The following is a 23,204-nucleotide window of genomic DNA, read 5'->3' as shown; positions in this document are numbered from 1 at the left end:
TAAATGTTCCGGCCCAAAAAAACACCCTGTATATTATTTTTTTAAATGGATTTTGCATTTGAAAAAAGGATGAAAAACTAAATTTAGTGGTATACTTTGAATTTTCGGCAAACTGATTTTTCTGGTAAAATTTTGAATTTGAATTCTGAAATTATGTGCATTGTGAAGCTCAAAGTAAAATAAATTCAAATATGACTTAATTTTAATTAATACGATTATTTAATCTAAATTGGTAAAATATTAACATTTGCACACATAACAATAATTTTTGATGGTGGTAATTTTGAATCAGTACTTTAGTTTTGAATATTTATTATGCTGCAAATTTTCGCTGTTTTGTTATAATTTTTAGATACTTTGTTGATTAAAGTGATGTATTCTTTATTGATCCTTTATAATTTATTCATTATTTAAAGATGAATATTCGAAATAAACTATTTGTCACACATGGTATTAATTAAAATTAAGTCGCATTTTAATTTTTTCTACTTAGAGTTCCCGCAATTGACAATTTTAGAATTCAAATTCAAAATTTTACCAGAAATATCATTTTTCTGAAAATTCAAAGTATACCACTAAATTTAGTTTTTCATCATTTTAAAATGCAAAATCCATTTTAAAAAAAAATTAATATACAGGGTGTTTTTTGGGTCGGAACATTTTTACAATATTTTTTATTCCGGACCTGGATTTTTTACAATTGTAAATAAATTGATTTATTGTACACCTTAAAGGATATTTGTCTGCCAAATATAAAATAAATATACAGCGTGGTTAAAAAGTTATGAACCAAATAAAAAATGGCAAAATAGATAAAACACCCAGTATCTTTGTTATTAATGGAGTGAGACCCATTAAGTATGGTATTTTTGAGATGGCCTAAGTGTCCTCTTTCTACAGTTAACGTATGTTACTTTCCCAATGAAACACCCTGTATGTATACTGATGTCTTCTTTCTGATGTGATTATCATATTTCTAAGCTTATTCAGTTTTTCAAAAACATATTGCCATCATTATTATATTTTAGACAGTTATTAACACGTTGAGTGCCACCATACTAATATCATTTTGCTCTCTCATGCTTTGGATTGGGACTTGCTTTGCCCATTTTTTCCGTTTATTCCTTCCTATTTCCTCGATCTGATCTATCCATTTCCTTCTAAGTATTCCCCTTTTTCTTTTCCTTCTACTTCTCAATTCTAATATTTGTTTGGTAATTCTTTATGATTAATGATGCATTACAAATGTAGCATTCTTGCACTAAGATTTGTGCGAAGTCAAAGACTGTTATGGCTGGGACATGTCAGTCTTTTGAAGAAAGAAATAGAGACTGTTTAAGCAAATGCAAAAGAAGCCGAAAAAAGAAGGCTCGGAACGAGATGGTAGGATGACGAGAAAGACGATCTGAAATCCATGAATATAAGATAATGGATGAGAAGAGCAGAAGATAGATCTGAATGAAAGGACATAGCCATATAGGCCACAAGAAGAAGAAAAATTCTTTTTGGTTTTATTTTATTAATATGTTCGAAATACAACATTTGCTTCTGTTTAATGTACTCATTAATAGGTTTCTGCTTTGTCATTCCACACATTTTTCATTTGCATTGCATAGTTTTTTGATTCATGATTTTTATGAATTGTCCGTTATGTTTATCCGTTTTTATTTGACCATTTTTGTCCTTTATTGCTCTTATTTCTTTTCTTTTGTTGCCTTTTAACCTGTTTATACAAGTCCAAAATTATCTGCTATTTATTTTATATCCTTCGTTTAAGCTACCTCCAAATTTTTCGCAGCTTTCTCTTTTTGATAATTTGACTGCTCTTTTTGCTTTGACACTCTTTATAATATATTCATCCTTATCGTTTTCTATGAGTGTTTGGTTACATTTCTTCCAGGCAGTTTTATCTATCAAACTATATACTATCAAAATTTTACGTATTCCTACACATAATCTTATTACTACTATTATCATGACCGCCATCAGTGATTCCATAATACTTTGTCTGTAATGTCAAATAAATTATGTATTTCAATAGTTTTTAATATCTCTTTACTTTGATTAGTCAGATTGATTTCCGGTAAGACAACAATTTGCTGTTTTATGTTTTTTGTTTATATTTTTATAAGCTCTTGTTTGCTGGGATTCCATTCCAAATTATTTCGTCTATAGATAGATATCTTCCTGCTGCCTACCTTCACCTGTTTCCCTTTTTGTTTCTCCTCCCCTGCAATTGTTCGTAAGTTTTTTGTAGGTATTTCTTGTTCGTATTTGGTCATATTATGATGATTAATGTGTACAGTATCTTCCTCTTATTACCATTCTTTAATGTATATTTATTTTGCAATACCAGTTTTTTGTTTTCATTGTTTTTTAATTCAATTAGGCACGTTTTAATTGTTTTTTGACTTCTACTTTCATTCCAAATTCTGGAGCAGATCTGCCATTGCTTTTACAAGATACCCATTTGTGCCACCATACACACAAAAAAGGTCCCATAGACCCAGGGCTGCTTTATCTATTAGGCAATATATTCAGTTGCCTAGGGCGGCAAAAATACTGTACAAAAAATATTTGCATATTAAAATTAAAATCAGTACATCCATCAATGGAATATAAGTGTGCATTCATTTCTAGAAAACAAATTGCATTTTCTTAACACTATTCATTCAACTTCAACTCAACAAAAAGGACAGAAGTCGTAAATTTAGGGATTATTATTATAAGGCGGCGGGCGCACTATTCTATTATTTTATTTTAAACTGAATCCTTTTGGGTTATTCGTGGTTGAAAATTTGGCATTTTCATTGAAAAATGTCGCCTTTTCGAACGGTTTTTTTGCGAATACCTTAAAAATTATGCATCTAACGAAAAAAACTATATAAAATATAGTTTCCATCAATTATATAAAATATTTTTGCAGATTATGAAAAATCAAAGAGATTCGTTCCTTCATAAGTCTTCTAGTGATACTTAACATAAAAAAGAGATATGGTAGGTGAAAAGAATTTTTTTTGTGTGTACTCAAATGGGTGTGTTCAACTTAATAACAGAGAAATGGTCGATTTGAAGGGTATAATGCTATCAATATCTTTTGTAAGTCCTGCCTGAAAAGACATTTAAAACGACCGTACTGTTAAATTTCGATTACATTCAAACTAAGCGAGATATGGTGCAACAAAAAAGGATGACTAATTTATTTTAAGATAAAATGCGAAGTATGTATATTTTAACCCCTCATCCACCAGATTTAAATGCATCGTTTTGCTTCTCCAATACCTTTTACTATAGTGTTATTTCTAAGATTAACCTGTTGGACGGGTTTAAAATGTATGATTTTTGAAAAAAATAAGATCAAATTACAGAGAGCATTTTTAATTTTTTTAATCTTCCTTTTTCTCCATGTAACTCGAAAATGATAATGAGATACAGTAATGCAAGAAAAATAAAATTGTTATCTAAAAGAAAACCTACATTTTTGTAAGATATTTTTTACGTATCTCTTATTACTTTCGAATTACATGAAGAAAAATGAAGATTTTTAAGAAGAATTAAAAATGCGCTCTATAACTTGATCTTATTCTTTTCAAAAACCATTCATTTTAAACACGTCAAACTTTTTGAATTTAGAAATATATTTTTTGAATATAGAGTAGAAGGAATTCTAGAAGAAAAACGATGCATTTAAATTCTGGTGGATGAGGGGTTAAATATACTTCTCATTTTTCCTTAAAATAAATTAGTTATAAGTTTGTTTTTTTGCACCATATCTCGCTTAGTTTGAATGTAGCCGACATTTAACAGTTCTCGTTTTAAAGGTCTTTTTAATCACTACAAAAGGTATTCGTAGCATTATACCCCTAAAATCGACAATTTCTCTGTTATTTTAAGTTGAATACGCCAATTTGAGCATGCACCAAAAAATATTTTTTCACCTACCATCTCTTTTTTTATTAAATCTAGAAGATTTATGAAAAAATGAATCTCTCTGATTTTTCATAAAGTACAAAAATGATTTATATAGTTTTTTTTTTCATTAGATGCACAATTTTTATGGTATTCCCAAAAAACAGTCTCCGAAAAGTTTGCCATTTTCAATGAAAATGGCAAATTTTTAACCACGAATAACTCAAAAAGTATTGAGTTTTCAAAAAAATTTATAAAACAGTTATTGCTTACAATTAGGTTCTCTGGCCACTGCCGGTGTTAGTTTGATAAAAAAAATTCCACGTCGAGGACGGGTGGGAACCACCCCTAAGTTAAAAGCGTAATAGGATATAGCGTAGACTTTGTTTCTTGAGCTATTCCCTACTTACAGTAAAAATATCAAGTAAATTGATGCAGTAGGATGGAATTTGGAGCCAAATACCCTCACTGACTGCACTAATAGATACCTACATCATTCATAAAGGTTCATTTGGATACCACAATAAAATCACCAATCACCAATAATTGACATATTATATAGTCCGTTCGCTAAACTCTGACATAACTGGCTAGTGATTTTAGCAAGTAATTTTGCCAATTTCATAAAATTGGCAAAAAAATAATTACTAAATAGTTAATAATTACTAAATATTTAGTAATTTTGCAAATTTTGTAAAATTGGCAAAAAACAAAAAAAATACACCTACTAAAATCATTAGCCAGTTGTGTCTGAGTTTAGCGAACCGACTAGCAGAGTATGGGCCGGTTGGGCGTGGGAAAATTTTTATCTGACGTCACGTTATTTTACGTCACGTTATTTTACGTCACGTTATTTTACGTCACGTAAAATAACGTGACGTCAGATAAAAATTTTCCCACGCCCAACCGGCCCATACTCTGCTCCGACTATATCTAAATATTTAAAGAAGAGTGGATTGAAAGATATTTTCCCTAATTTTGATATTGCTTTGTGCATTTATTTGTGCCTCCCAGTTGACAACCAACGTGTCCGCTGAAAGGTCATTTTCGAAAATGTCAAGAATTAAATTTTTTTTTTATTTAATGGCATAGACATTAGTCAAAGAATTTAAAATAGTCATGAAAATAATTTCCTATCAAGGATGACGCAAGAACGTCTTAACAATTTGTCGATTTTGTCCATAGAAAGTGACGTAACAAAGGCGATAAATATATGATATTATAGATGATTTTTCCAAAGAAAAATCAAGAAAGAAATCTGATGTGATCGAATTGGAATGACAATTTTTATGTATTCTTATTTAAATCAAAAAATCTGCTTGCAATTTTTTTTTGCAAAAACGGTACTGCTTGAAGGGCGGCTACTAGAGAATTGCCTAGGGCGTCAATTGACCTAAACGCGGCCCTGCATAAACCGTTACACCTTTTTGCCCTAAATGGAGAATACATAATGGCTTCATGTACGAAAAAAGTGCGACAATATGTTGTTCTCATATGGCAATGTGTTAAGCAAATTATAATTACCTACTTTAAATCCTCTTTACTTACTTTAAATCCTGTTTCTAATATATTTAATTTATGATTATTTTAGTGTTTTAACTTATTTAAAATTGTAATTCTAAATACATTTCTTTGATTTCAGATAATCCAATTCTTTGCGATGCTGCCCTACCAGATATCGTATCCATCATGGAAACGAATCATACAAAAATTATCGGAATATCACATTGTCCACCATTGAGTGAACAACCTACAACCTCTAAACCCAATGCTTTCCTAGGCTACATTCCGGAATCAACAATAGGTTTGCACTACCCCAGACCTGAGTATCAAAATGAACAAGCCAATCAGAAAAACACCATACCAACTGTGCAATCCGACGCCACATTAAATGCTAAGCTACATTATAATATTCAGAATGAACCGATATCTAACGAACCTCTAAAGAAGGATGTTGTGCTAAATGTACAAACCTCAGCAAGTAATGATCAAATTCACAATCCATTCAGGGTATTAAACGATACAGTGAATACAGCTGCAAATAAAAGCGAAACATTACAGTCGGATCAAGCTTTCGATCCTGTAAAACAAGGTCAGCAAATCAACAAATTAGCTTCAGAAATCGAAGAACTTCGAACGAGAATCGATGAGTTAACGTCACAAAATCAAATGTTGATGCACCAGAAATTTAACAAAAACGATAAGCTTTCGGAGCTGCAGAAGCCGTAAATAGAAATTTGAAAAATGAATATTATTAATATTAACTTATTACTAGTCATTTAATGCTACTTCTTAGGAATTTTTAGTAAATTGCGAAAAAACAAGCTTCTCGGGTCATCTAGCACTTCTGCGCCACGGAAGAAATGATTTCGGTTAAACAATTAACACATTTTCTTAAAGTTTCTTTCCATCTTTACTATTTGTGACATAACGGAAAACAAAAATCTGATTGGTAGGTACTATAAATGGGTGTTTTTATTTAGGTACCTTATTCGGTTCCATGACATTTGAGAACAAATTAATGATCTTTACTATTTGTGACATAACGGAAAACAAAAATCTGATTGGTAGGTACTATAAATGGGTGTTTTTATTTAGGTACCTTATTCGGTTCCATGACATTTGAGAACAAATTAATGATCCTATCCAAACCAAATTATTAAAAACCACTGTGAATCATCATCACAGTAATTAATAGCAGATAATATGTTGAGGTTCATCATTCAGCTTCAGGAGCTCGTATAGTTTGACTAATCATATTTCCCAGCTATTCGTGTCCATCTCCTACATATATTGCCTCAGTATACTGTGTGTTGAGAAGCTTTGTCGTAATGTCTGCCCATGGCTGTGTAGCTCTGTCGCTTTAGCGTTAACTCTGAAGGTACAGCCAACACAGTGTCTTGTTTCAAAGAAATTTTAATTTCCGAAATGAAAGTAGACCCATTTTATGGCAGGGTACACATAGTGCGACCGATATGTGAAACAATTGCACATTTAATGATACAAGCATATAATTTGCACCACATATACTACACATATAAAGGTTCAAATTTAGATATGAGGCCATCTCAGATTTTGTCTTTTACAAAAATGGCGGGCGTTCAAAATGGCGGCTATACTTATGTGTTTAATAGTACCATAACTTTTGAACGAAAAGTCCGATTTCAACCAAATTTGGTATATAGGTTTTCTTTTTGATTTACAAGAGGGATATGGTGAACCGGAAGAATCGGTTTACCAGAAGTTGTGTTTTTACTGGTTGTTTATGTAAAAATATGTCTTTTTTTTCAATTTTTTCCCTCTGTATATATTAATTTTTCAAAAAGGTAATACCGCAATTGAAAAGAGCGTAAAAATATTTTGTAGAAAATATTTTGAACTTTTTAGTTATGTTAATTATCATTTAATAAATGCATAACGTATCATCACAAGTACCTATGTGTGGCAAATTCGTGCAAACATTATAAGAATTATTGTGTATTTAATGGTAGAAGCATATAATTTGGACCACATATACTACACACATCAAGGTTCAAATTTAGATATAAGGCCATCTCAGATTTTACCTTTTACAAAAATGGCGGGCATGCAAAATGGCGACTATACATATGTGACTTATAGCACGATAACTTTTGAACGAAAAGTCCGATTTCAACCAAATTTGTTATATAGATTCTTATTTTGATGTGTTAGACCAAGGTCTTGAACCGGAAGAATCGATTTACCAGAAGTTGTGTTTTTCCTGATTTTTATGTAAAAACATGTTGTTTTTTTACCAATTCTTTCACCCTGTATATATTAATTTTTCAAAAAGTTAATACCGACGTTGAAAAGAGCGTAAAAATATTTTCTAGGAAATATTTTGAACTCTTTAGTTATATTAATTACTAATTAATAAATGCTTAACGTATCTTAACATGTACCTATGAATCTATGTGCGGCGCATTCGTGCAAATAATATAAGAATTATTGTACATTTAATGGTAAAAGCATATAATTTGGACCACACACACACTACACATACAAAGATTCAAATTTAGATATGAGGCCATCTCAGATTTCATCTTTTACAAAAATGGCAGGCATTCAAAATGAATCTACCGCACATAGGTACATGTGAAGATACGTTATGCATTTATTAAATGGTAATTAACATAACTAAAAAGTTCAAAATCTTTCCTAAAAAATATTTTTACACTATTTTCAATGGCGGTATTACCTTTTTGAAAAATTAATATATACAGGGTGAAAGAATTGAAAAAAACAACAACATATTTTTACATAAAAAAAAATAAAAACACAACTTCTGGTAAACCGATTCTTCCGGTTCAAGACCTCGATCTTATTCATCAAAAAAAGAAACTTGATACCAAATTTGGCTAAAATCGGACTTTTCGTTCAAAAGTTATCGTGCTATTAGTCACATATGTATAGCCACATTTTGAATGCTCGCCATTTTTGTAAAAGACAAAATCTGAGATGGCTTCATATCTAAATTTGAACTTTTGTATGTGTAGTATAAGTTGTCCAAATTATATGACTCTACCATTAAACGTACAATAATTCTTATAATATTTGCACGAATCTGCCACATATAGGTACATGTGAAGATACGGTATGCATTTATTAAATGGTAATTATAATTAACATAACTACAAAGTTCAAAATATTTCCTAAAACATATTCTTACGCTCTTTTCAATAGTGGTATTACCATTTTGAAAAATTAATATATACAGGGTGAAAAAATTGAAAATAAATTATTTACATAATATAAAATAGTTTTACATAAATAACCAGAAAAAACAAAACTTCTGGTAAAACGATTCTTCCGGTTTATGGCATCGATCTTGTAAATCACAAAACGAACCTACGTACCAAATTTGGTTGAAATCGGACTTTTCATTCAAAAGATATCGTGCTATTAGTCATATATGTATAGTCGCCCATTTTGAATGACCGCCATTTTTGTAAAAGGCAAAATCTGAGATGGCCTCATATCTAAATTTGAACCTTTATTTGTGCAGTATATGTGGACCAAATTATACGCTTGTATCATTAAATGTGCAATTCTTATAATATATTGCACGAATCTGCCGCACTAACACAAACATTTCAAAATCAAAAGTGTGGCAGACAAATTATGGACAGAAGACAAATTATGGAATTGTTTGTGGTGTAGGTATGCTTTTCTATATCTATTAATGGGATGTACAGATGTACACACTTTGACTTTTAACAAACACTCTATGAATGGACCATCTCCTAAAAGATTAGCAATTCGACGTGTTCGTGTGAGGGGCATGACGAAATATGATATTTGAACAGCTTATCTGTGGACAGCTTCTCGCTTGTCGCCCGCTACATTGTCTCTCGAGATAAATCACTCGCAAGCCTGGCCGTAAGGCCCTTTGAACTACCAACCGCTCCATTTTGTGATCGATTCGATGGATATTACCAAAAACTTGAAAATTTTAGAGTAAACAGTACTAGAGAGACGTTGATTGAATCTAGAACCGATAGATCATTTGTCATACTCTCGTTGCTTTATCTGTTTCTGTTATTAGAGCTCTTCACTCCATAATATGCCTTTATTTGTTCGTCGGTAAATTCGCTCTTCTTGTGCTGAGGCTTCATATGCAGTTCCTTTTAGAGATCCCAATATGCAAGCGTGGAGCCGATTTGTCGCGTAGTTTTTATTGAATTGATTATTATGTGGGTACCTACTTGATTCAGGGTACTTTTTTCTACAGCCAAATAAATGGGGTTCGCACAAATAGTCCCCGGACAAAAAATCCCCACACATTTTTTATGATAAAATATCCCCACAAAAAATTCCGGACAAAAAATCCTCAAGAAATATGTGCTGCCGAATAGTTATCTAAAAGTTTTCCCGTGAATGCAATCGACGCAAATGTTTTTCAGCCTTGGTGCATGAGAGTTACCTATAGCAATCGCCATGAAACCGCTTTTCGGCACGAAAATAATGATTAGCATTTGAAATGTTGCCTGCATTGAATCGAAACTGATGACTAAATAAAAAGGAACAGATTTTTTTGCATTACAATCAAGATTATCGTTTTCAGGACCAGCAGTTATCATCACGAATACTCAATGTTTTGAACAGAGTTATTCAAAGCAGAGTGAGCAAAAGATTTAAGCGAATAATTACAACATGATTCCCACAGCCTTCACTCATTCTCCATATCTTCCACGATTTTTGAAAAAACAATTGGAACTCAAAATTTGGTAATTGAAATTATAATTCATGCATAATTTTAAGTGCTAATCATTATTTTTATGCCAAAAAGCGATATTATGGCGATTGCTACAACTCTCATGTGCCGAGGTTGAAAACCATTTGCTTCGATTGCATTCATGGGAAAACTTTTAGAGAACTTCTTCTTCTTAAAATTCCCTCTCCTGTCGGAGGTTGGATATCATAATGGCTATGGTCACTTTGTTTGCTGCTGCTCTGAACAGTTGTAATGAACTACAGTTAAACCATTCTCTAAGGTTCCTCAGCCAGGAGATGCGTCTTCTTTCTATGCCTCTTCTTCCTTGGATCCTTCATTGCATAATAATTCTCAGCAACTCGTATTTTTCTCCTCTGGTAATGTGACCCAAATATTCCAGTTTTCTAGTTTTTATACTCTTCATCAACGGCGGATCCAGCAACCTTGCAAGGTGGAGGCAATGAAATAAAAATTTTATGTGACTGGCGTACGCAGGATTTTTTTTTTCGGGATGAGCTGTTATTTTCTTATTCTTCATGTACCATGTCCTTTCAGAACGTTAGTTACCATCACAGGTATCTTAATTTTATTTATTGCTACTCTAAATCATCCATAAAGTTCTTCTTCGTCCTGGACTGCGTTTGCCTGCTATTTTCACTTGAATAATATTTTGTAGCAACCTATATTTGGGACCTCTCAATAAATGTCAGAAATAATCCAGCTATCTCTTCTTGATTTGATGCTTCTTATAATCGCAGTAGTCTTGCTGAGACATTCTAGTATTGTGGAGTTTCGAATCTTCTCCATCCAATAAACTCTTAAAATTCTTCTATAGCACCACATTTCGAGAGCCTCAAGGCGATTTAGATCGATTTTATTCACAGTTCAAGACTCGACACCATACAGTAAGACCGAGAACACGTGGCAGCGAAGTAGTCGGATCCTTACTGCCAAGTGTAGGTCTCTGTTACATAATACTTTGGACATCCTTCTAAAAGCGGCTCTTATTCGGGGGGTTTTATTAAATGATCAAATTACCATAACATATCACCGACAATTATTATTTTTATCTTTTCTCTGGCATTGAATTGAATAGACGGCAATAAACAGATTTATTGTGGGACTTTTTCAGTTAGATATTATGTTCCAAAGACTTTTAATAATTTTCATTTCTAAGGAATTCTGCCATATTTATGTTTCAGTTATTCAGTTATCAACAGGACATTCATTATTTATGTTCAATCGTAATCTCTTTCTTAAAAACAGTGTCAGTAGACACCAAGGCGAGGTCTCAAGGAGGGGGCAATAATTGACTTAATTGCCCCCCTCCCCCTTGGATCCGCGCCTGCTCTTCATAATTTCTAACTCCTATTTAGAGAACTATTCAGCAGCAAATATTTCTAGGGGTTATTTTGTCCAAAAAACTTTATGGGGATTATTTGTCCGGAATTTTTTGTGGGTTTTTTTTTTGTCCGGAGATTATTTGTGGAGATATTTTGTCTGGGGATTTTTTGTGCAGGGATAATTTGTGAAGATTTCTTGTCCTAGTTTCAAATAAATAGACTTAAGTTTTAACTTATTAATGACGAAATGAAGAAAAGATTTATCTAAGTAGATCGAACTTCTCGAGATACTTTCATTTGACCGTGGCGCTCAAGTGGTATATAGGTACCCGTTACACGCAATGAGAAACAAAGTGCCTTTAATGCGTAGTTTTTTTGAACCGTAGAATATTAGAAAGTATAACTAATAGAAAGTGCCTGAAATCGCCTTAACGTTAGAGCGTACGCACTTTTGTTTTCTAAAAGTACCTGTATAATGTATATAGACTTATTTACAAAAACTTCACTTGTTCAAGGTTCAAATTGGCACAGTGAGCAATTCTTTGTTGGATTTAAAAATGTATTTATCCCGACCACAAATCATAACAAGAGTAATGTGATATATTAGGTGAATTTATTATTTTGACTAGTGCCATATTTTACAAATCACGATAAGTTTTTTAAGACTTGAATAATCGATAAACGATAACAGGTCGAATATATTTTAATTTTTGTTTAAAAAACGAATGGCCTACAGGCCGATAAGCGTACCTATCTATACCTACTAACGTTAACATTCATAATACCAAAGACATCTCTTACTCAAAAAACTTCATTCTGATTTATTTGACGATTTAAATTTCGTGCTAAACCAGGACACTTAGCACTAAAAACACCGGAATAAATCGATTTTTAGATACAGCACCTAGAGATTTGCAACTTTTTGCATTGTGTTCAGGATGATGTCAGGAAAAGTTTGCAATCCTCGCTGATTTGCAAAAAGGTGCCAAGTACCATTTTTTATATCTTTACTAAGTGGATCTTCTAAGCTCCTTTTTATACAACCAGTTTAAAAAAAATGTTACTTATTGGCACCAAAAAATTATGAGACTATCTGACTATCTCAACACCGATAAGTAATACACTTGACCCCTTTTTTCAGAATAGGTAGAACCTTCGTACATATCATTTTTGCACATAACCCCTCTTTTGAATAAAATGTCACTTGGCACCTTTTTGCAAATCAGCGACACAATAGAAAAATGGGTGGAAATGTATAATTGCATTATAAAGTGCATAAAATGCATCCGAAAGTGCATAAAGAGGTCAAAATAAGCATATGTATATTAAGGGCCAGATTTTGTTACTCGGGAGTTTTTGGGGTCACTGAACACGACTACGTCATCAGAACCGACCTCCGGAGCACCTGGTATCCAAGGTCACTGCTAAGGAACGTCATCTTGAGGTTCGAGGGTATCGGCACTAAATTGATGCAAATTACCTGAGAGGTTTTTGGAATCGCTGAACACGAATATGCCATCAAAGCCGACCTCCCGGAGCACCGGGTCCCCAATCCCAGGCAACCAAGTGACGTCATATAACGTTGAGGAAACGTCAGTTTTTGGTTGAATATAACACGTGTTTGAACATTACGTCATATAGACGTCTTTTGTAGGTGATTTTAAATACGTAAGATTAATGACGTTAAAATTACGTTTAAAAAACGTTTTAATTTCAGACAGCGTAAGTCTGACGTCACAAAATTGGGAGGAGCTTGCTTGTTTGTATTGACTCAAAACAATTTCGTTTAGTTATGTTCCAACAATTTCGCTAAATGTTCATAACTCATAAGAAATTTCTCATTTATTGTTTATGCGGTTTGTGTCTTGTGTGATAAAATAAGACTTTTCATTTAGATATTTAGTTGAAGAAACGTGTTAATTAAGAGATGTTTATGCGTTTTTGCTCAGTGAGTTAGTTTAATGCAGTAATTCTTCTTGACAACTATTTGAGGTTATGTTTATTTGTTTTTAATTAAGCGTAGATATTACGACAGCGTTAAATTAAGATATTAAGTATGCTGGATAATTTGTTAATAAATTATTTATTAGTTTCATATATATGTTGTTTCAGTTTTGACACAGTAAATAGGTATATATAACTAGTGAAAGTTCTATAATGTGAGGGCTGGTACAATCATGCAGAATCAATGTTGCTTCTAGCGCACAAGCGATCTTAAACAAATGGTAGTATATCTTCGACACATGGGAAGTAGGCCTATAGGTTTCTTGTTACCTATTTTTTATACTATTTTGAAACATCTGAAAGAGGTCACTTTTTGAAAGTATTAAAGACGTGATTTTATCGACGTATAAAGGTCGTCATCTTTTTGACGTTGGAAAATCGTCACGATCTCGACGTGAAAAAAACGTAGATACGATTACGTTTTAAAATCGTCACCATTATGACGTCAAATCGATGAGACAAATACACGTGATTTTCAACTCAGTACTACGTCATAGAAACACGTCAATTGGTCATTTTTATGACGTGTTATCTACGTTATAAAAGCGTCGTTTGGTTGCTTGTGATGTCACTGCTAAGTCTAAGGTACGTCGTCTTCTGGAGTTCCGACAACCACTCTACGAAGAAGAAAATTGAGTGACAATACAAAGAAAGACCCTCTTGGACCCTCCTCCACTTTAAGCGAAATTGGTGAAAAAAAGTTGGTCGAACATATCTTAAAACTTCAAAAAAACGGATTTTTCGGCATTAAATTAATGCGAATAGATTACTCGGTGGTTTTTGGGGTTGCTGTTGCTGAAAACGAATACGCCATCAGAACCGACACACGGAGCATGTGGTGTCTATGGTCACGTCATCTTCTGGAGTTCCAGAACTCTCATCACTAAATTGATGCAAACCGATTACACGAGGGGTTTTTGGGGTTGCTGTACACGTTTTCAGAACTGACCACCGGAGCACCTGTGTCCACGGTCACTGCTAAGGTATGCTCAGGCCGCCGAGAGGAATGAGCGGGTCCCGGTAACAAGTGAAGAGCGGGCCCCCACAAAAAGTGATAAGCGAAAAAATTGTTTAACTTTTATAAGAAATAAAATTATCAATAATAAATAATAAGAAATATTTCAATTATAAGTTTTATTAAATTTTGATTATATTTACAGCGACAATTTTTATAATACCTACAGGTACTCTTCGAGTTTTCTGATTGGCAAAGATGTTTATAATTTTCGAAAAATCGCATGATTTTGCCAAATTATTATCAATGTACAAAGTTGCTAGGCCAGTTAACCGATCCTATTTCATTGTACATCTCGTAGCATTTTTAATGCGAGAAAGACAACTAAAGGATATTTTCTCTTCAGCGGGTTAATAATTGCTTAAAAAAATATATGACAATATTAAATATTTCACAGCAAAATATTTCGTCGGACTCAAAATTATCAGTCGACGTCACTATACTAGGCCCAGGCAAATCATCCAAAAATTTGGCAAGTTTCTTGCGCTGTTTTTACAATAAAACAATAAAATATAGCTGAGTGGTAAGAGCAAACAGTAGCGATCAACAGGTAGCAACAAACGCGTTCCAAGATTGCGGCTCTAATTTTGAATATTTTGTCGAGATATTTGGCACACATATTCGTAATATAATAAAGAATGGCGGTACAGAGCCCAATTTCAGAAATATGTTAGTATGTGGAAATTACTCTGTAACTAAATAAAATATTGAAAAAAGGAGCCTGTACCGCCATTAAGAAAGACAAAAAATACACTTTCTTCAAATAAACTTTTTTATCCCGTGCCTAGATTTTGTGTCACATTGGAACTACTAAAAATCGCTTTTTTTATAACAAGAAATCGAACGTCACTGACTTGGCAACATTTTGCGCCTATGTGTATAAAAATTATTTTTCCGCAAATCGCCAGGAAATTTTGACATTCCTGTCAAAATTTCTTGAAGAAAAAGGCAGGACTTCCTTACTGTAAGGAAATGTCATTTCCTTACTGTAAGGAAATGATATTTCCGTACAGTTGTTAGTGTTCTACATAAATGATAGAAAATTATTAATAATCCATAAAACGTCTGTATGCATTTTCGTACTTTTCTCTTGATTTCTTTGGCAATAATTCTAATGAAGCAGTATTCACTGCCTCAACCAGCTCTGGAGGAGTCCCAGGAATGGAAATTTCATCATCACTTATCATTTTACTTTCGAGAACACCAGCAATTAAATTTATAAGCGTCAAGTTTGACAATTCAACCTCAATACGTTTCCATAGTAACCCAAGTAATTTTATTAGGAATTTCAAAGCACCATTTATTTGGGAATAAAATTATCGCGTTTTTTTTAAATCAATCAATATCTGTCGAATTTTAAACGATTTGCGGAAAAATAGTATGTTTACCTCGTAGGAAAAGCCACATTCCTGGACTCTGTGTTGCTAAGTCTCGGCTTGCGCCTCGACTTAGCAATCTTCACAGTCGTCCAGGAATGTTAAGCTTTTCCTACCCGGTAAACAATGTACTAGTTTTTGATAGTATAACGTCACTGTCAGTGTCGAATTACCGACTCACTGTTGCCTCACTTTTGAAAGTTCGCAGAACTTTCGCAATCTTGGACCGGGTTTGTTGCTACCTGTTGATCGCTACTGTGTGCTCTTAATTAAACGCATTATGCACATAAAGTGAAGAGCAAAAAACGGGAAAAATTACGTCTTTGGTTTGGTCGACGCCGGGCCCCTACAAAATGTACCGGCTGTACCCCCTCACGGCGGGCCTGGGTATGCTATATCTTCTGGAGTTTGGAGGGTTTTGGCTTGGACACCAGGTGCACCGAGGTCGGTTCTGTTGGTGTATTCTTGTTCCCAAAAACCTCCGAGTAACAAAATCTGGCCCTTAATACACTTATTTTGATGTGTTTACGCACTTTAAAATGCAACTCTACATTTCCACCCATTTTTCTATAGTAGACTTTTTCCTGACATTATGCAAAAAGTTGCAAGTCTCTAGGTGCTGTATTTAAAAACCGAATTATTTTGTGCTAAATGCCCTTGTCTGCGCAATCGCATAGTATATTTAGTATGGTACAAGTCCACAGAACTATCTGAAACCGCTAAGGTCAGACCGATCCAAAATTTTGGTTGCACGACGTTGTCAGATCAATCGGGTTTCAAAGGGTTTTCGGTTTTTTATTTGTTACTTGTTTCACAGTAAAATTTCTTTCTGTTCCCTCTTGCATAAATTTAAACAATTTTTATCAACGATTTTATCTAGCAATGTCTCAACACCACTGATTTCGTGCATATAGCATTTTAAATTGCGTTTAAGTCCCCTCTCCTTGATTTGCTACCCGAGTGACCTGTGCGGTTTCAGATACTTCTGTACTATTGTAAGTTATACATTTTTCTCTAAAGTTGATCGTTTTCGAGTTATAAACAATTTAAAACTGAAAAAAGAACGAAAGATGACAATTTTCAAGGCTCAAAAACACAAGTAAAAATATCATTTTTGTAATCATCAAGTACATAAATTCAAGTTCAAACATTTTTCTATCAGGTCTCGATAAGAAGTTTAGCCATGTTTTATTCTAAAACATATTTTTTTAATTGTCAATGAGGAAGGGTTCTTATGGGGAGACGGGCATTAACAACTAAAAAACAATGTTTCAGAATGAAATAAGTACAAAATACTTATCAAGAACTGATAGAATAAGGATTGAACTTGAATTTAGGTACTTCGTAATTGCAAAAATGATATTTTATACATATGTTTTTGAGCCTTAAAAATCGTTGTCTTTCGTTCTTTTTTCAGTTTTCAATTGTTTATAACTAGAAAACGATCAACTTTAGAGAAAAATTACAAAAGGCCTTTTTTGTTTAGAATGACCTAAAAAATCTGAAATAATATCTGTTTGGATCAAAATTGTTTTTTTAAATTCATAAAAAACATTTTATTTTTTAATCATTAATTAATTATAGTTAGAACAAGATTAGATCGGGCAACCCTTGTTTTTTGTAATTGTTAACTTGCTAAATTACATATCCAATAATTTTTATCCATTGAACAGATAGGTGCAAATCGACCTTATATCGTATCTTAGACTAACAAAAAGTTTATTGAAACTGATTGGATAGTTAAAAATCTATACAAAAACCTGGTTATTGCTTGAGAGCCGTATACTTGACACATATTTTTTCTATGTAGAAAACTCTATTCTGATAGAAAATATACAGGGTGTTTCATTGGCAAACGGAAATACTTTAACGGTGAATAGAGGTCACCAGCCAGTTCAAGACATACTAAATTTTTTGAACTGCCGACTCTTATAACCAAGTTACAGGGTGTTTTATCGATTTTGCCCATTTCTTTCCTAAGCCCTAACTTTAGAACCACCCTGTATATTTTTTTGATTTGTGGTACACATATGTCTCATTTAAAACCCAAACGACCGACATACTAACCATAAGAAAAATCCAGGTCCTGATTAACAAAAAAATATAAAGTAATTGTGACCTTAAAACAACACCCTGTATATTCAAATTTTGAAAATCTGTTTGCATATTTGAAAAGAGCACAAAAAAGTAAGTTTAATGGTTCGCTTCAATTTTTCGGCCAGACAATTTTATGACTTTAATTTTGAAATTATATTGAATTTTTTAAGAACTCTGATATTAAAAAGCAGGTAATATTAACTTTTAGTTATAAATTATTAAAGTTAATGAATAAATACTCATTTTAAAAATATTCAATACTTATTTACCACATTTTAACGACCCAATTACTAATGACAAGAAAAATCCATGTCCGGATTTACAAAAAAATATTAAGTAATTGTGAGCTTGAACCAACACCCTGTATATTATAATTCTGAAAATTTGTCAGCGCATTTTAAAAGAGCATAAAAACTGTGATTAAACGTTCATTTTAATTTTTTCGCCGTTGATTTAATTACATACATCAATTTTAAAATTATATTGAAATTTTAAAGAACTCTGAGATTAAAAACCAGATATGTATTATTAACTTTTAATAATTTAGTGTTAATGAATCAATACTTATTTTAAAAATACTTAATACTTATTTACTACCCTGGCTTCATGGATTCTCTGTATTTGTAGCTGTATGCACATCATTAAAAATTAGAATTGCGATATTTTAATGATTTAGTAAAGAAACAATTCAACAATTTAACATAAATTAAAAATATTTGAACTAGAAATAACAGTTGCTCAAAATGTTCGACATTTTGTTCGATGCATTTTCTTGCTCGTTTTAAACGATTTCGAATCGATTTTCTTATTACATTGGAATTGTTCTTCATTTTTCTGGCAGCTTCTTGTGACCTTGACAGAATTAATCAATATGATTTCAAAATTGCCGTAATTAAATTATCTGCGCAAAAATTTGACATGCACCTTTTAACGCAGTTTTTGATGCTCTTTTAAAATGCGCAGACAAATTTTCATAATTTCAATATACAGGGTGTTGGTTTAAGCTCACAATTACTTTATATTTTTTTTGTTAATCCGGACCTGGATTTTTCTTGTCATTAGTAATTGGGCCGTTCCAATGTGGTAAATAAGTATTGATTATTTTTAAAATGAGTATTTATTCATTAACTTTAATAATTTATAACTAAAAGTTAGTAATACCTGCTTTTTAATGGCAGAGTTCTTAAAAAATTCAATATAATATCAAAATTAAAGTCATAAAATTGTCTGGCCGAAAAATTGAAGCGAACCATTAAACTTAGTTTTTTTGTGCTCTTTTCAAATATGCAAACAGATTTTCAAAATTTGAATATACAGGGTGTTGTTTTAAGCTCACAATTACTTTATAATTTTTTGTTAATCCGGACCTGGATTTTTCTTATGTTAGTATGTCGGTCGTTTGGGTTTTGAGTGAGACATACGTGTACCAAGTATCAAAAAAATATTCAGGGTGGTTCTAAAGTTATGGCTTAATAAAGAAATGGGCAAAATCGATAAAACACCCTGTAACTCGGTTATAAAAGTCGGTAGGGCAAAAAATGTAGTATATCTAGAACCGGCTCGGTGACCTCTATTCACCATTAAAGTATTTCCGTTTCCCAATGAAACACCCTGTATAAAACCACAGTGTTTCTGGCTCTCTAATCTTCATCAGTATTGTATGTAAGTTACTAGGCTCACTAATATGTTTGTGAGGCCAAAGGAAGATTTATAATTTAGCCAGAAATGCTGAAGTTATTTTTAGTTTAAATTTATAGTTACATAATTATGTAACATTTTTGTTAAATTATTCGATCCGTTATCTAGTGTTAAATAATTAAATAATTAATAAATGATAAATCTTTGTAAATATGTTGGGCTTTTTAGACTATAGGATTTTCTTCTAATAGGAAATAATACACGTATTTTATATTAATTAATATTTACATATATTAAAAATGTTTTAAATCTAAAAGTTGATAATTTCTTTCACAGTCTTCATTCCGTTACCAGTGTTTACTCCTGATATTTTTCTATGCAACATAAAGCTGTCCCTATTATTACCAAAATGGCTCCTACATAGGTACCTAAAAATAATGAAGTCACCATCAGATAAAATGAAAAGACTACTAACACATGCTACAACTAGAAGCAGTCCTTGAATTTACCAGGAGCTCTGTCACTTTGATGTGGTGATGAAGCACAAAAAAGGATGGAGCATTTAACAATAGGAGTAATAATAAAAGATGCAATCAGAAACAAAGACCTAACAAACAGAACCAGAGTTACAGATGTGAAGACAGCTAGCAGATAAAAAGAAGATGGAGATTAATGCAAGTTAACTGGATATAAAAACCAAGAGTAGATAAACTAAGCAGAGGAAGAGCACCCACACGATGACACAGTGATCTGTGAAAGATGAGGAAAAATTTGACCCATACTGAACAAGACCGTGCACTCTGCATACAAACAGGGGATGCCTATGTCATGCAGTGGTCTTAAAAGGGGCTAATGATGATGATGTTGAACAATAGAAGTTCTTTGAAAGCATAAATTATTGTTGTTTTCACTATGAGACCAAGAAATTTTCACTTCACCAACATTTAAGTATTTTCAGGTGCAGAGTGGCTGCCACCATCAAAGCGTTTTGGTAAAAATGTGGGTTGTGGGTTAGGCCACTGTTGCTATGAGCACCCCAAATACCGGGTGTCCACTTATATTTTCCCACATTTTAACTGCCTATATCTTCTAAACAACTCAAGATAAAAATATGAGGTTTTTGCTGAAATGTTTTATTTTAGTAAAAGTTTTGTTTGAATGGATTGAATTTTTTATATCGCTTTTAAATAAAGAATGGCGGATTTTGGAAAAAAACGTTGTTGGCTTTTTTATTGAAACACCCAGTACCTATATTTTATGTACATTGAAAGAATGGTCATTTACCTATCCAGTGATATAAACTTTTTAAAAATGGTTGTCAAATGACTGAGCAATTAATTTTTAAAATGAGAGATGCAATGTGGAAATCACATAACATAATATCAATTTGCTTAGTTATGTTATTTAGTTATGTGATATCCACGTTGCACCTCTCATTTTAAAAATTAATTACTCAGTCATTTGACAACCGATTTTAAAAAACTTTATATCGCTGGATAGGTGAATGACCGTTCTTTCAATTTTTAAAAAACAATGCTGGGTGTTCCATTAAAAAAAAGTCAACAAAGTTTTTTTAAAAAATCTGGCATTTTTTTTCGTAATTGAAACCAATATAAAAAAACTCAATTCATTCAGACAAAACTTTTACTAAAATAAAACATTTCAACGAAAACCGCATATTTCTATCTTAAGCCGTTTAGAAGTTATAGGCAGTTAAGACACCTGGTATAAGTTTATGAGTCACTATACAAAATTTTGATTGCAATGCAGTTAAAATAAATATTATATTTGTGCTTAATCATAATTATTTAATAAAACATTTATTACCTTTCTTTGGGATTTCTCCTTCTACAATCCACCCAGAAATTGCAGTGAAAACAAATGTCAATGAGTTTGCTACTGGTACAGCCAATGTTAGGTCTGATATATTAAGAGTTATGTAAAATATCATGGACCCCAATTGGTTTAACAGCATAGGAACTAAATACTGAAATCAATGTGAATATTAAAAATACTACTTACTACTACTGACAATTTCATATAAATCAAAATAAAATCAAATTCATGCCGACTAACGCAAACACAAGAGCTGGAAATGTTAATGTAGATCTAATTCTCAATATCCAAAACTCCGAAGTGGTTAAAGAGTCCATATATCTAGGGCCATCGGTTATACCAAATATTACCACATCAGGGAAATAAGAAGACGAATCATAATAGGGCTTTTCATCTATTGCCATTTGTTTTGAGCTTCTGTCATATGTTGTATAATTGTGTATAATAGGTTTGTTCTGGCATCAGGTTCAAACGGTTTGAAACCATCAGCGAATAGTCGGCCAGCGCGAATATAGGGGATAGCACTGATGACTGTATTATGTTCTCGCACTGGCCAACTGTTTGCTGACGGTTTCTGACTAGTTTGACTGTTTGCTAGAACAAACCTAAAATTAATATACACAGATTATACGCCATATGACAGAAGTTTGAAACAAATGATTGTGAATGAAAAGCCCTATTGAAAGCAGGTGTTATTATGGTCAATCAAAGTACTTGCTAACAAAAGCATGTCTAAAAAAATTTGTATAACACTGTTTAGGTATAGAACATTGACAGTCCCTGTTCTCACTAAGACGAATTATCTCTACTGATTTTTTAATGAAATGTTCTACACAACATAGGTATACTATGAGAGGTCTGCGAAAACGGATTATAGAGACCTAGATAAACTCTGAACTGCATAACTGCAGAATATCTACAAACATAAGTTTGGTGGAAAATATATTACCACTATAATCAAGCGAAACCGTCTGCAGTGGATAGGACATGTAGCCCGGGCTACGGAATCGAACATGATAAGAAAGATTATTTATATTATTACCTCCAAATTTGTTGCAAGAAATTTGATTTCCAAGAGAAATTGAAGTATTTTAGAATCAGCTGTAACTTTTGTAATTCCTCGAGATTTTTTCTTGATAATTGGATTTGTTGCGCCCCATAACAACCCTGTTGTTATTAAACATGCTTAAAAGATAATTATAATTAATACATTCAAAAGTAGAATAAAGTGCTAACTCCTACCTATTTGTAACAACATCACATAAATTCTGAATTTTACGTTGTTTGCATTATATATTTTGATATGTGCATTTAAATTTTAGTTATAAAAACTGTTTAACCTGTTGATTTATTATTTGGTTGTATGTTTTTGACGATAATTTAATAATAATAAAAATAACAAATAACATACACCTACTACTAGTTAGACAACTTTTAATACTTCGGTCTACAGGTCGAGCGCGTCTCGTAAATTGCACAGCTTCGCGCAATCGTACTTGAGACACTTGTGTCAGGTGAGGTGTTTGAAAATTTGAGAAAAAATAAAAAATACAGCATACTTACAGTACTTTTTTTTGAAATGCTATTTTCCAAAGTTTATAAAATTTCTTACGCTCGATTTTATATTAATAAAGTTAAAGTGGACTTTAAATTTAAAGTTTTCTTTAACTATAACAATTGCATTTTTTAAGGTAACACACACTTTAACTTTATATGAAATCGAGAGTTAGTCAAAATTCTAAATGCTCAGT

At 32.4% G+C, this 23,204-nt stretch overlaps 2 protein-coding genes across 2 annotated transcripts in view; one reads left to right on the top strand and one right to left on the bottom strand.

The window, feature by feature from the left end:
- LOC114349361 (leucine-rich repeat protein SHOC-2-like) overlaps nucleotides 1–19,933 on the top strand; it is a 160,562-nt gene extending 140,629 nt beyond the window's left edge. Inside the window, exon 7 of the mRNA XM_028299710.2 lies at nucleotides 5,552–19,933. Coding sequence (XP_028155511.1) covers nucleotides 5,552–6,138 — 587 coding nt within the window. The 3' untranslated portion in view covers nucleotides 6,139–19,933. The remainder of the gene's footprint in view (nucleotides 1–5,551) is intronic.
- On the bottom strand, nucleotides 19,884–22,929 carry LOC114349360 (transmembrane protein 234 homolog). Its single transcript, XM_028299709.2, has 4 exons — nucleotides 22,696–22,929; nucleotides 22,496–22,638; nucleotides 21,445–21,604; nucleotides 19,884–20,045 (listed from the first exon to the last, which is right to left on the bottom strand). Exons 1-4 carry the CDS (start codon nucleotides 22,709–22,711, stop codon nucleotides 19,975–19,977), a joined length of 390 nt encoding a protein of 129 aa, XP_028155510.2. The 5' UTR covers nucleotides 22,712–22,929; the 3' UTR covers nucleotides 19,884–19,974.
- Nucleotides 22,930–23,204: the final 275 nt, after the last annotated feature.

The sequence above is a fragment of the Diabrotica virgifera genome, chromosome 4 (genome assembly GCF_917563875.1).
Source record: "Diabrotica virgifera virgifera chromosome 4, PGI_DIABVI_V3a".
NCBI lineage: Eukaryota > Metazoa > Arthropoda > Insecta > Coleoptera > Chrysomelidae > Diabrotica > Diabrotica virgifera.
This window is presented reverse-complemented; position numbering and strand designations above follow the sequence as displayed.

Bases quoted from the DNA above. Each gene is read 5' to 3' on its own strand.
- LOC114349360 (XM_028299709.2), bottom strand. The intron at 21,605-22,495 runs GTAATAATATAA...CATTGATTTCAG, and splicing joins TTCTTGCAACAAATTTGGAG to TATTTAGTTCCTATGCTGTT. The intron at 20,046-21,444 runs GTAATAAATGTT...CATTATTTTTAG, and splicing joins AGGAGAAATCCCAAAGAAAG to GTACCTATGTAGGAGCCATT.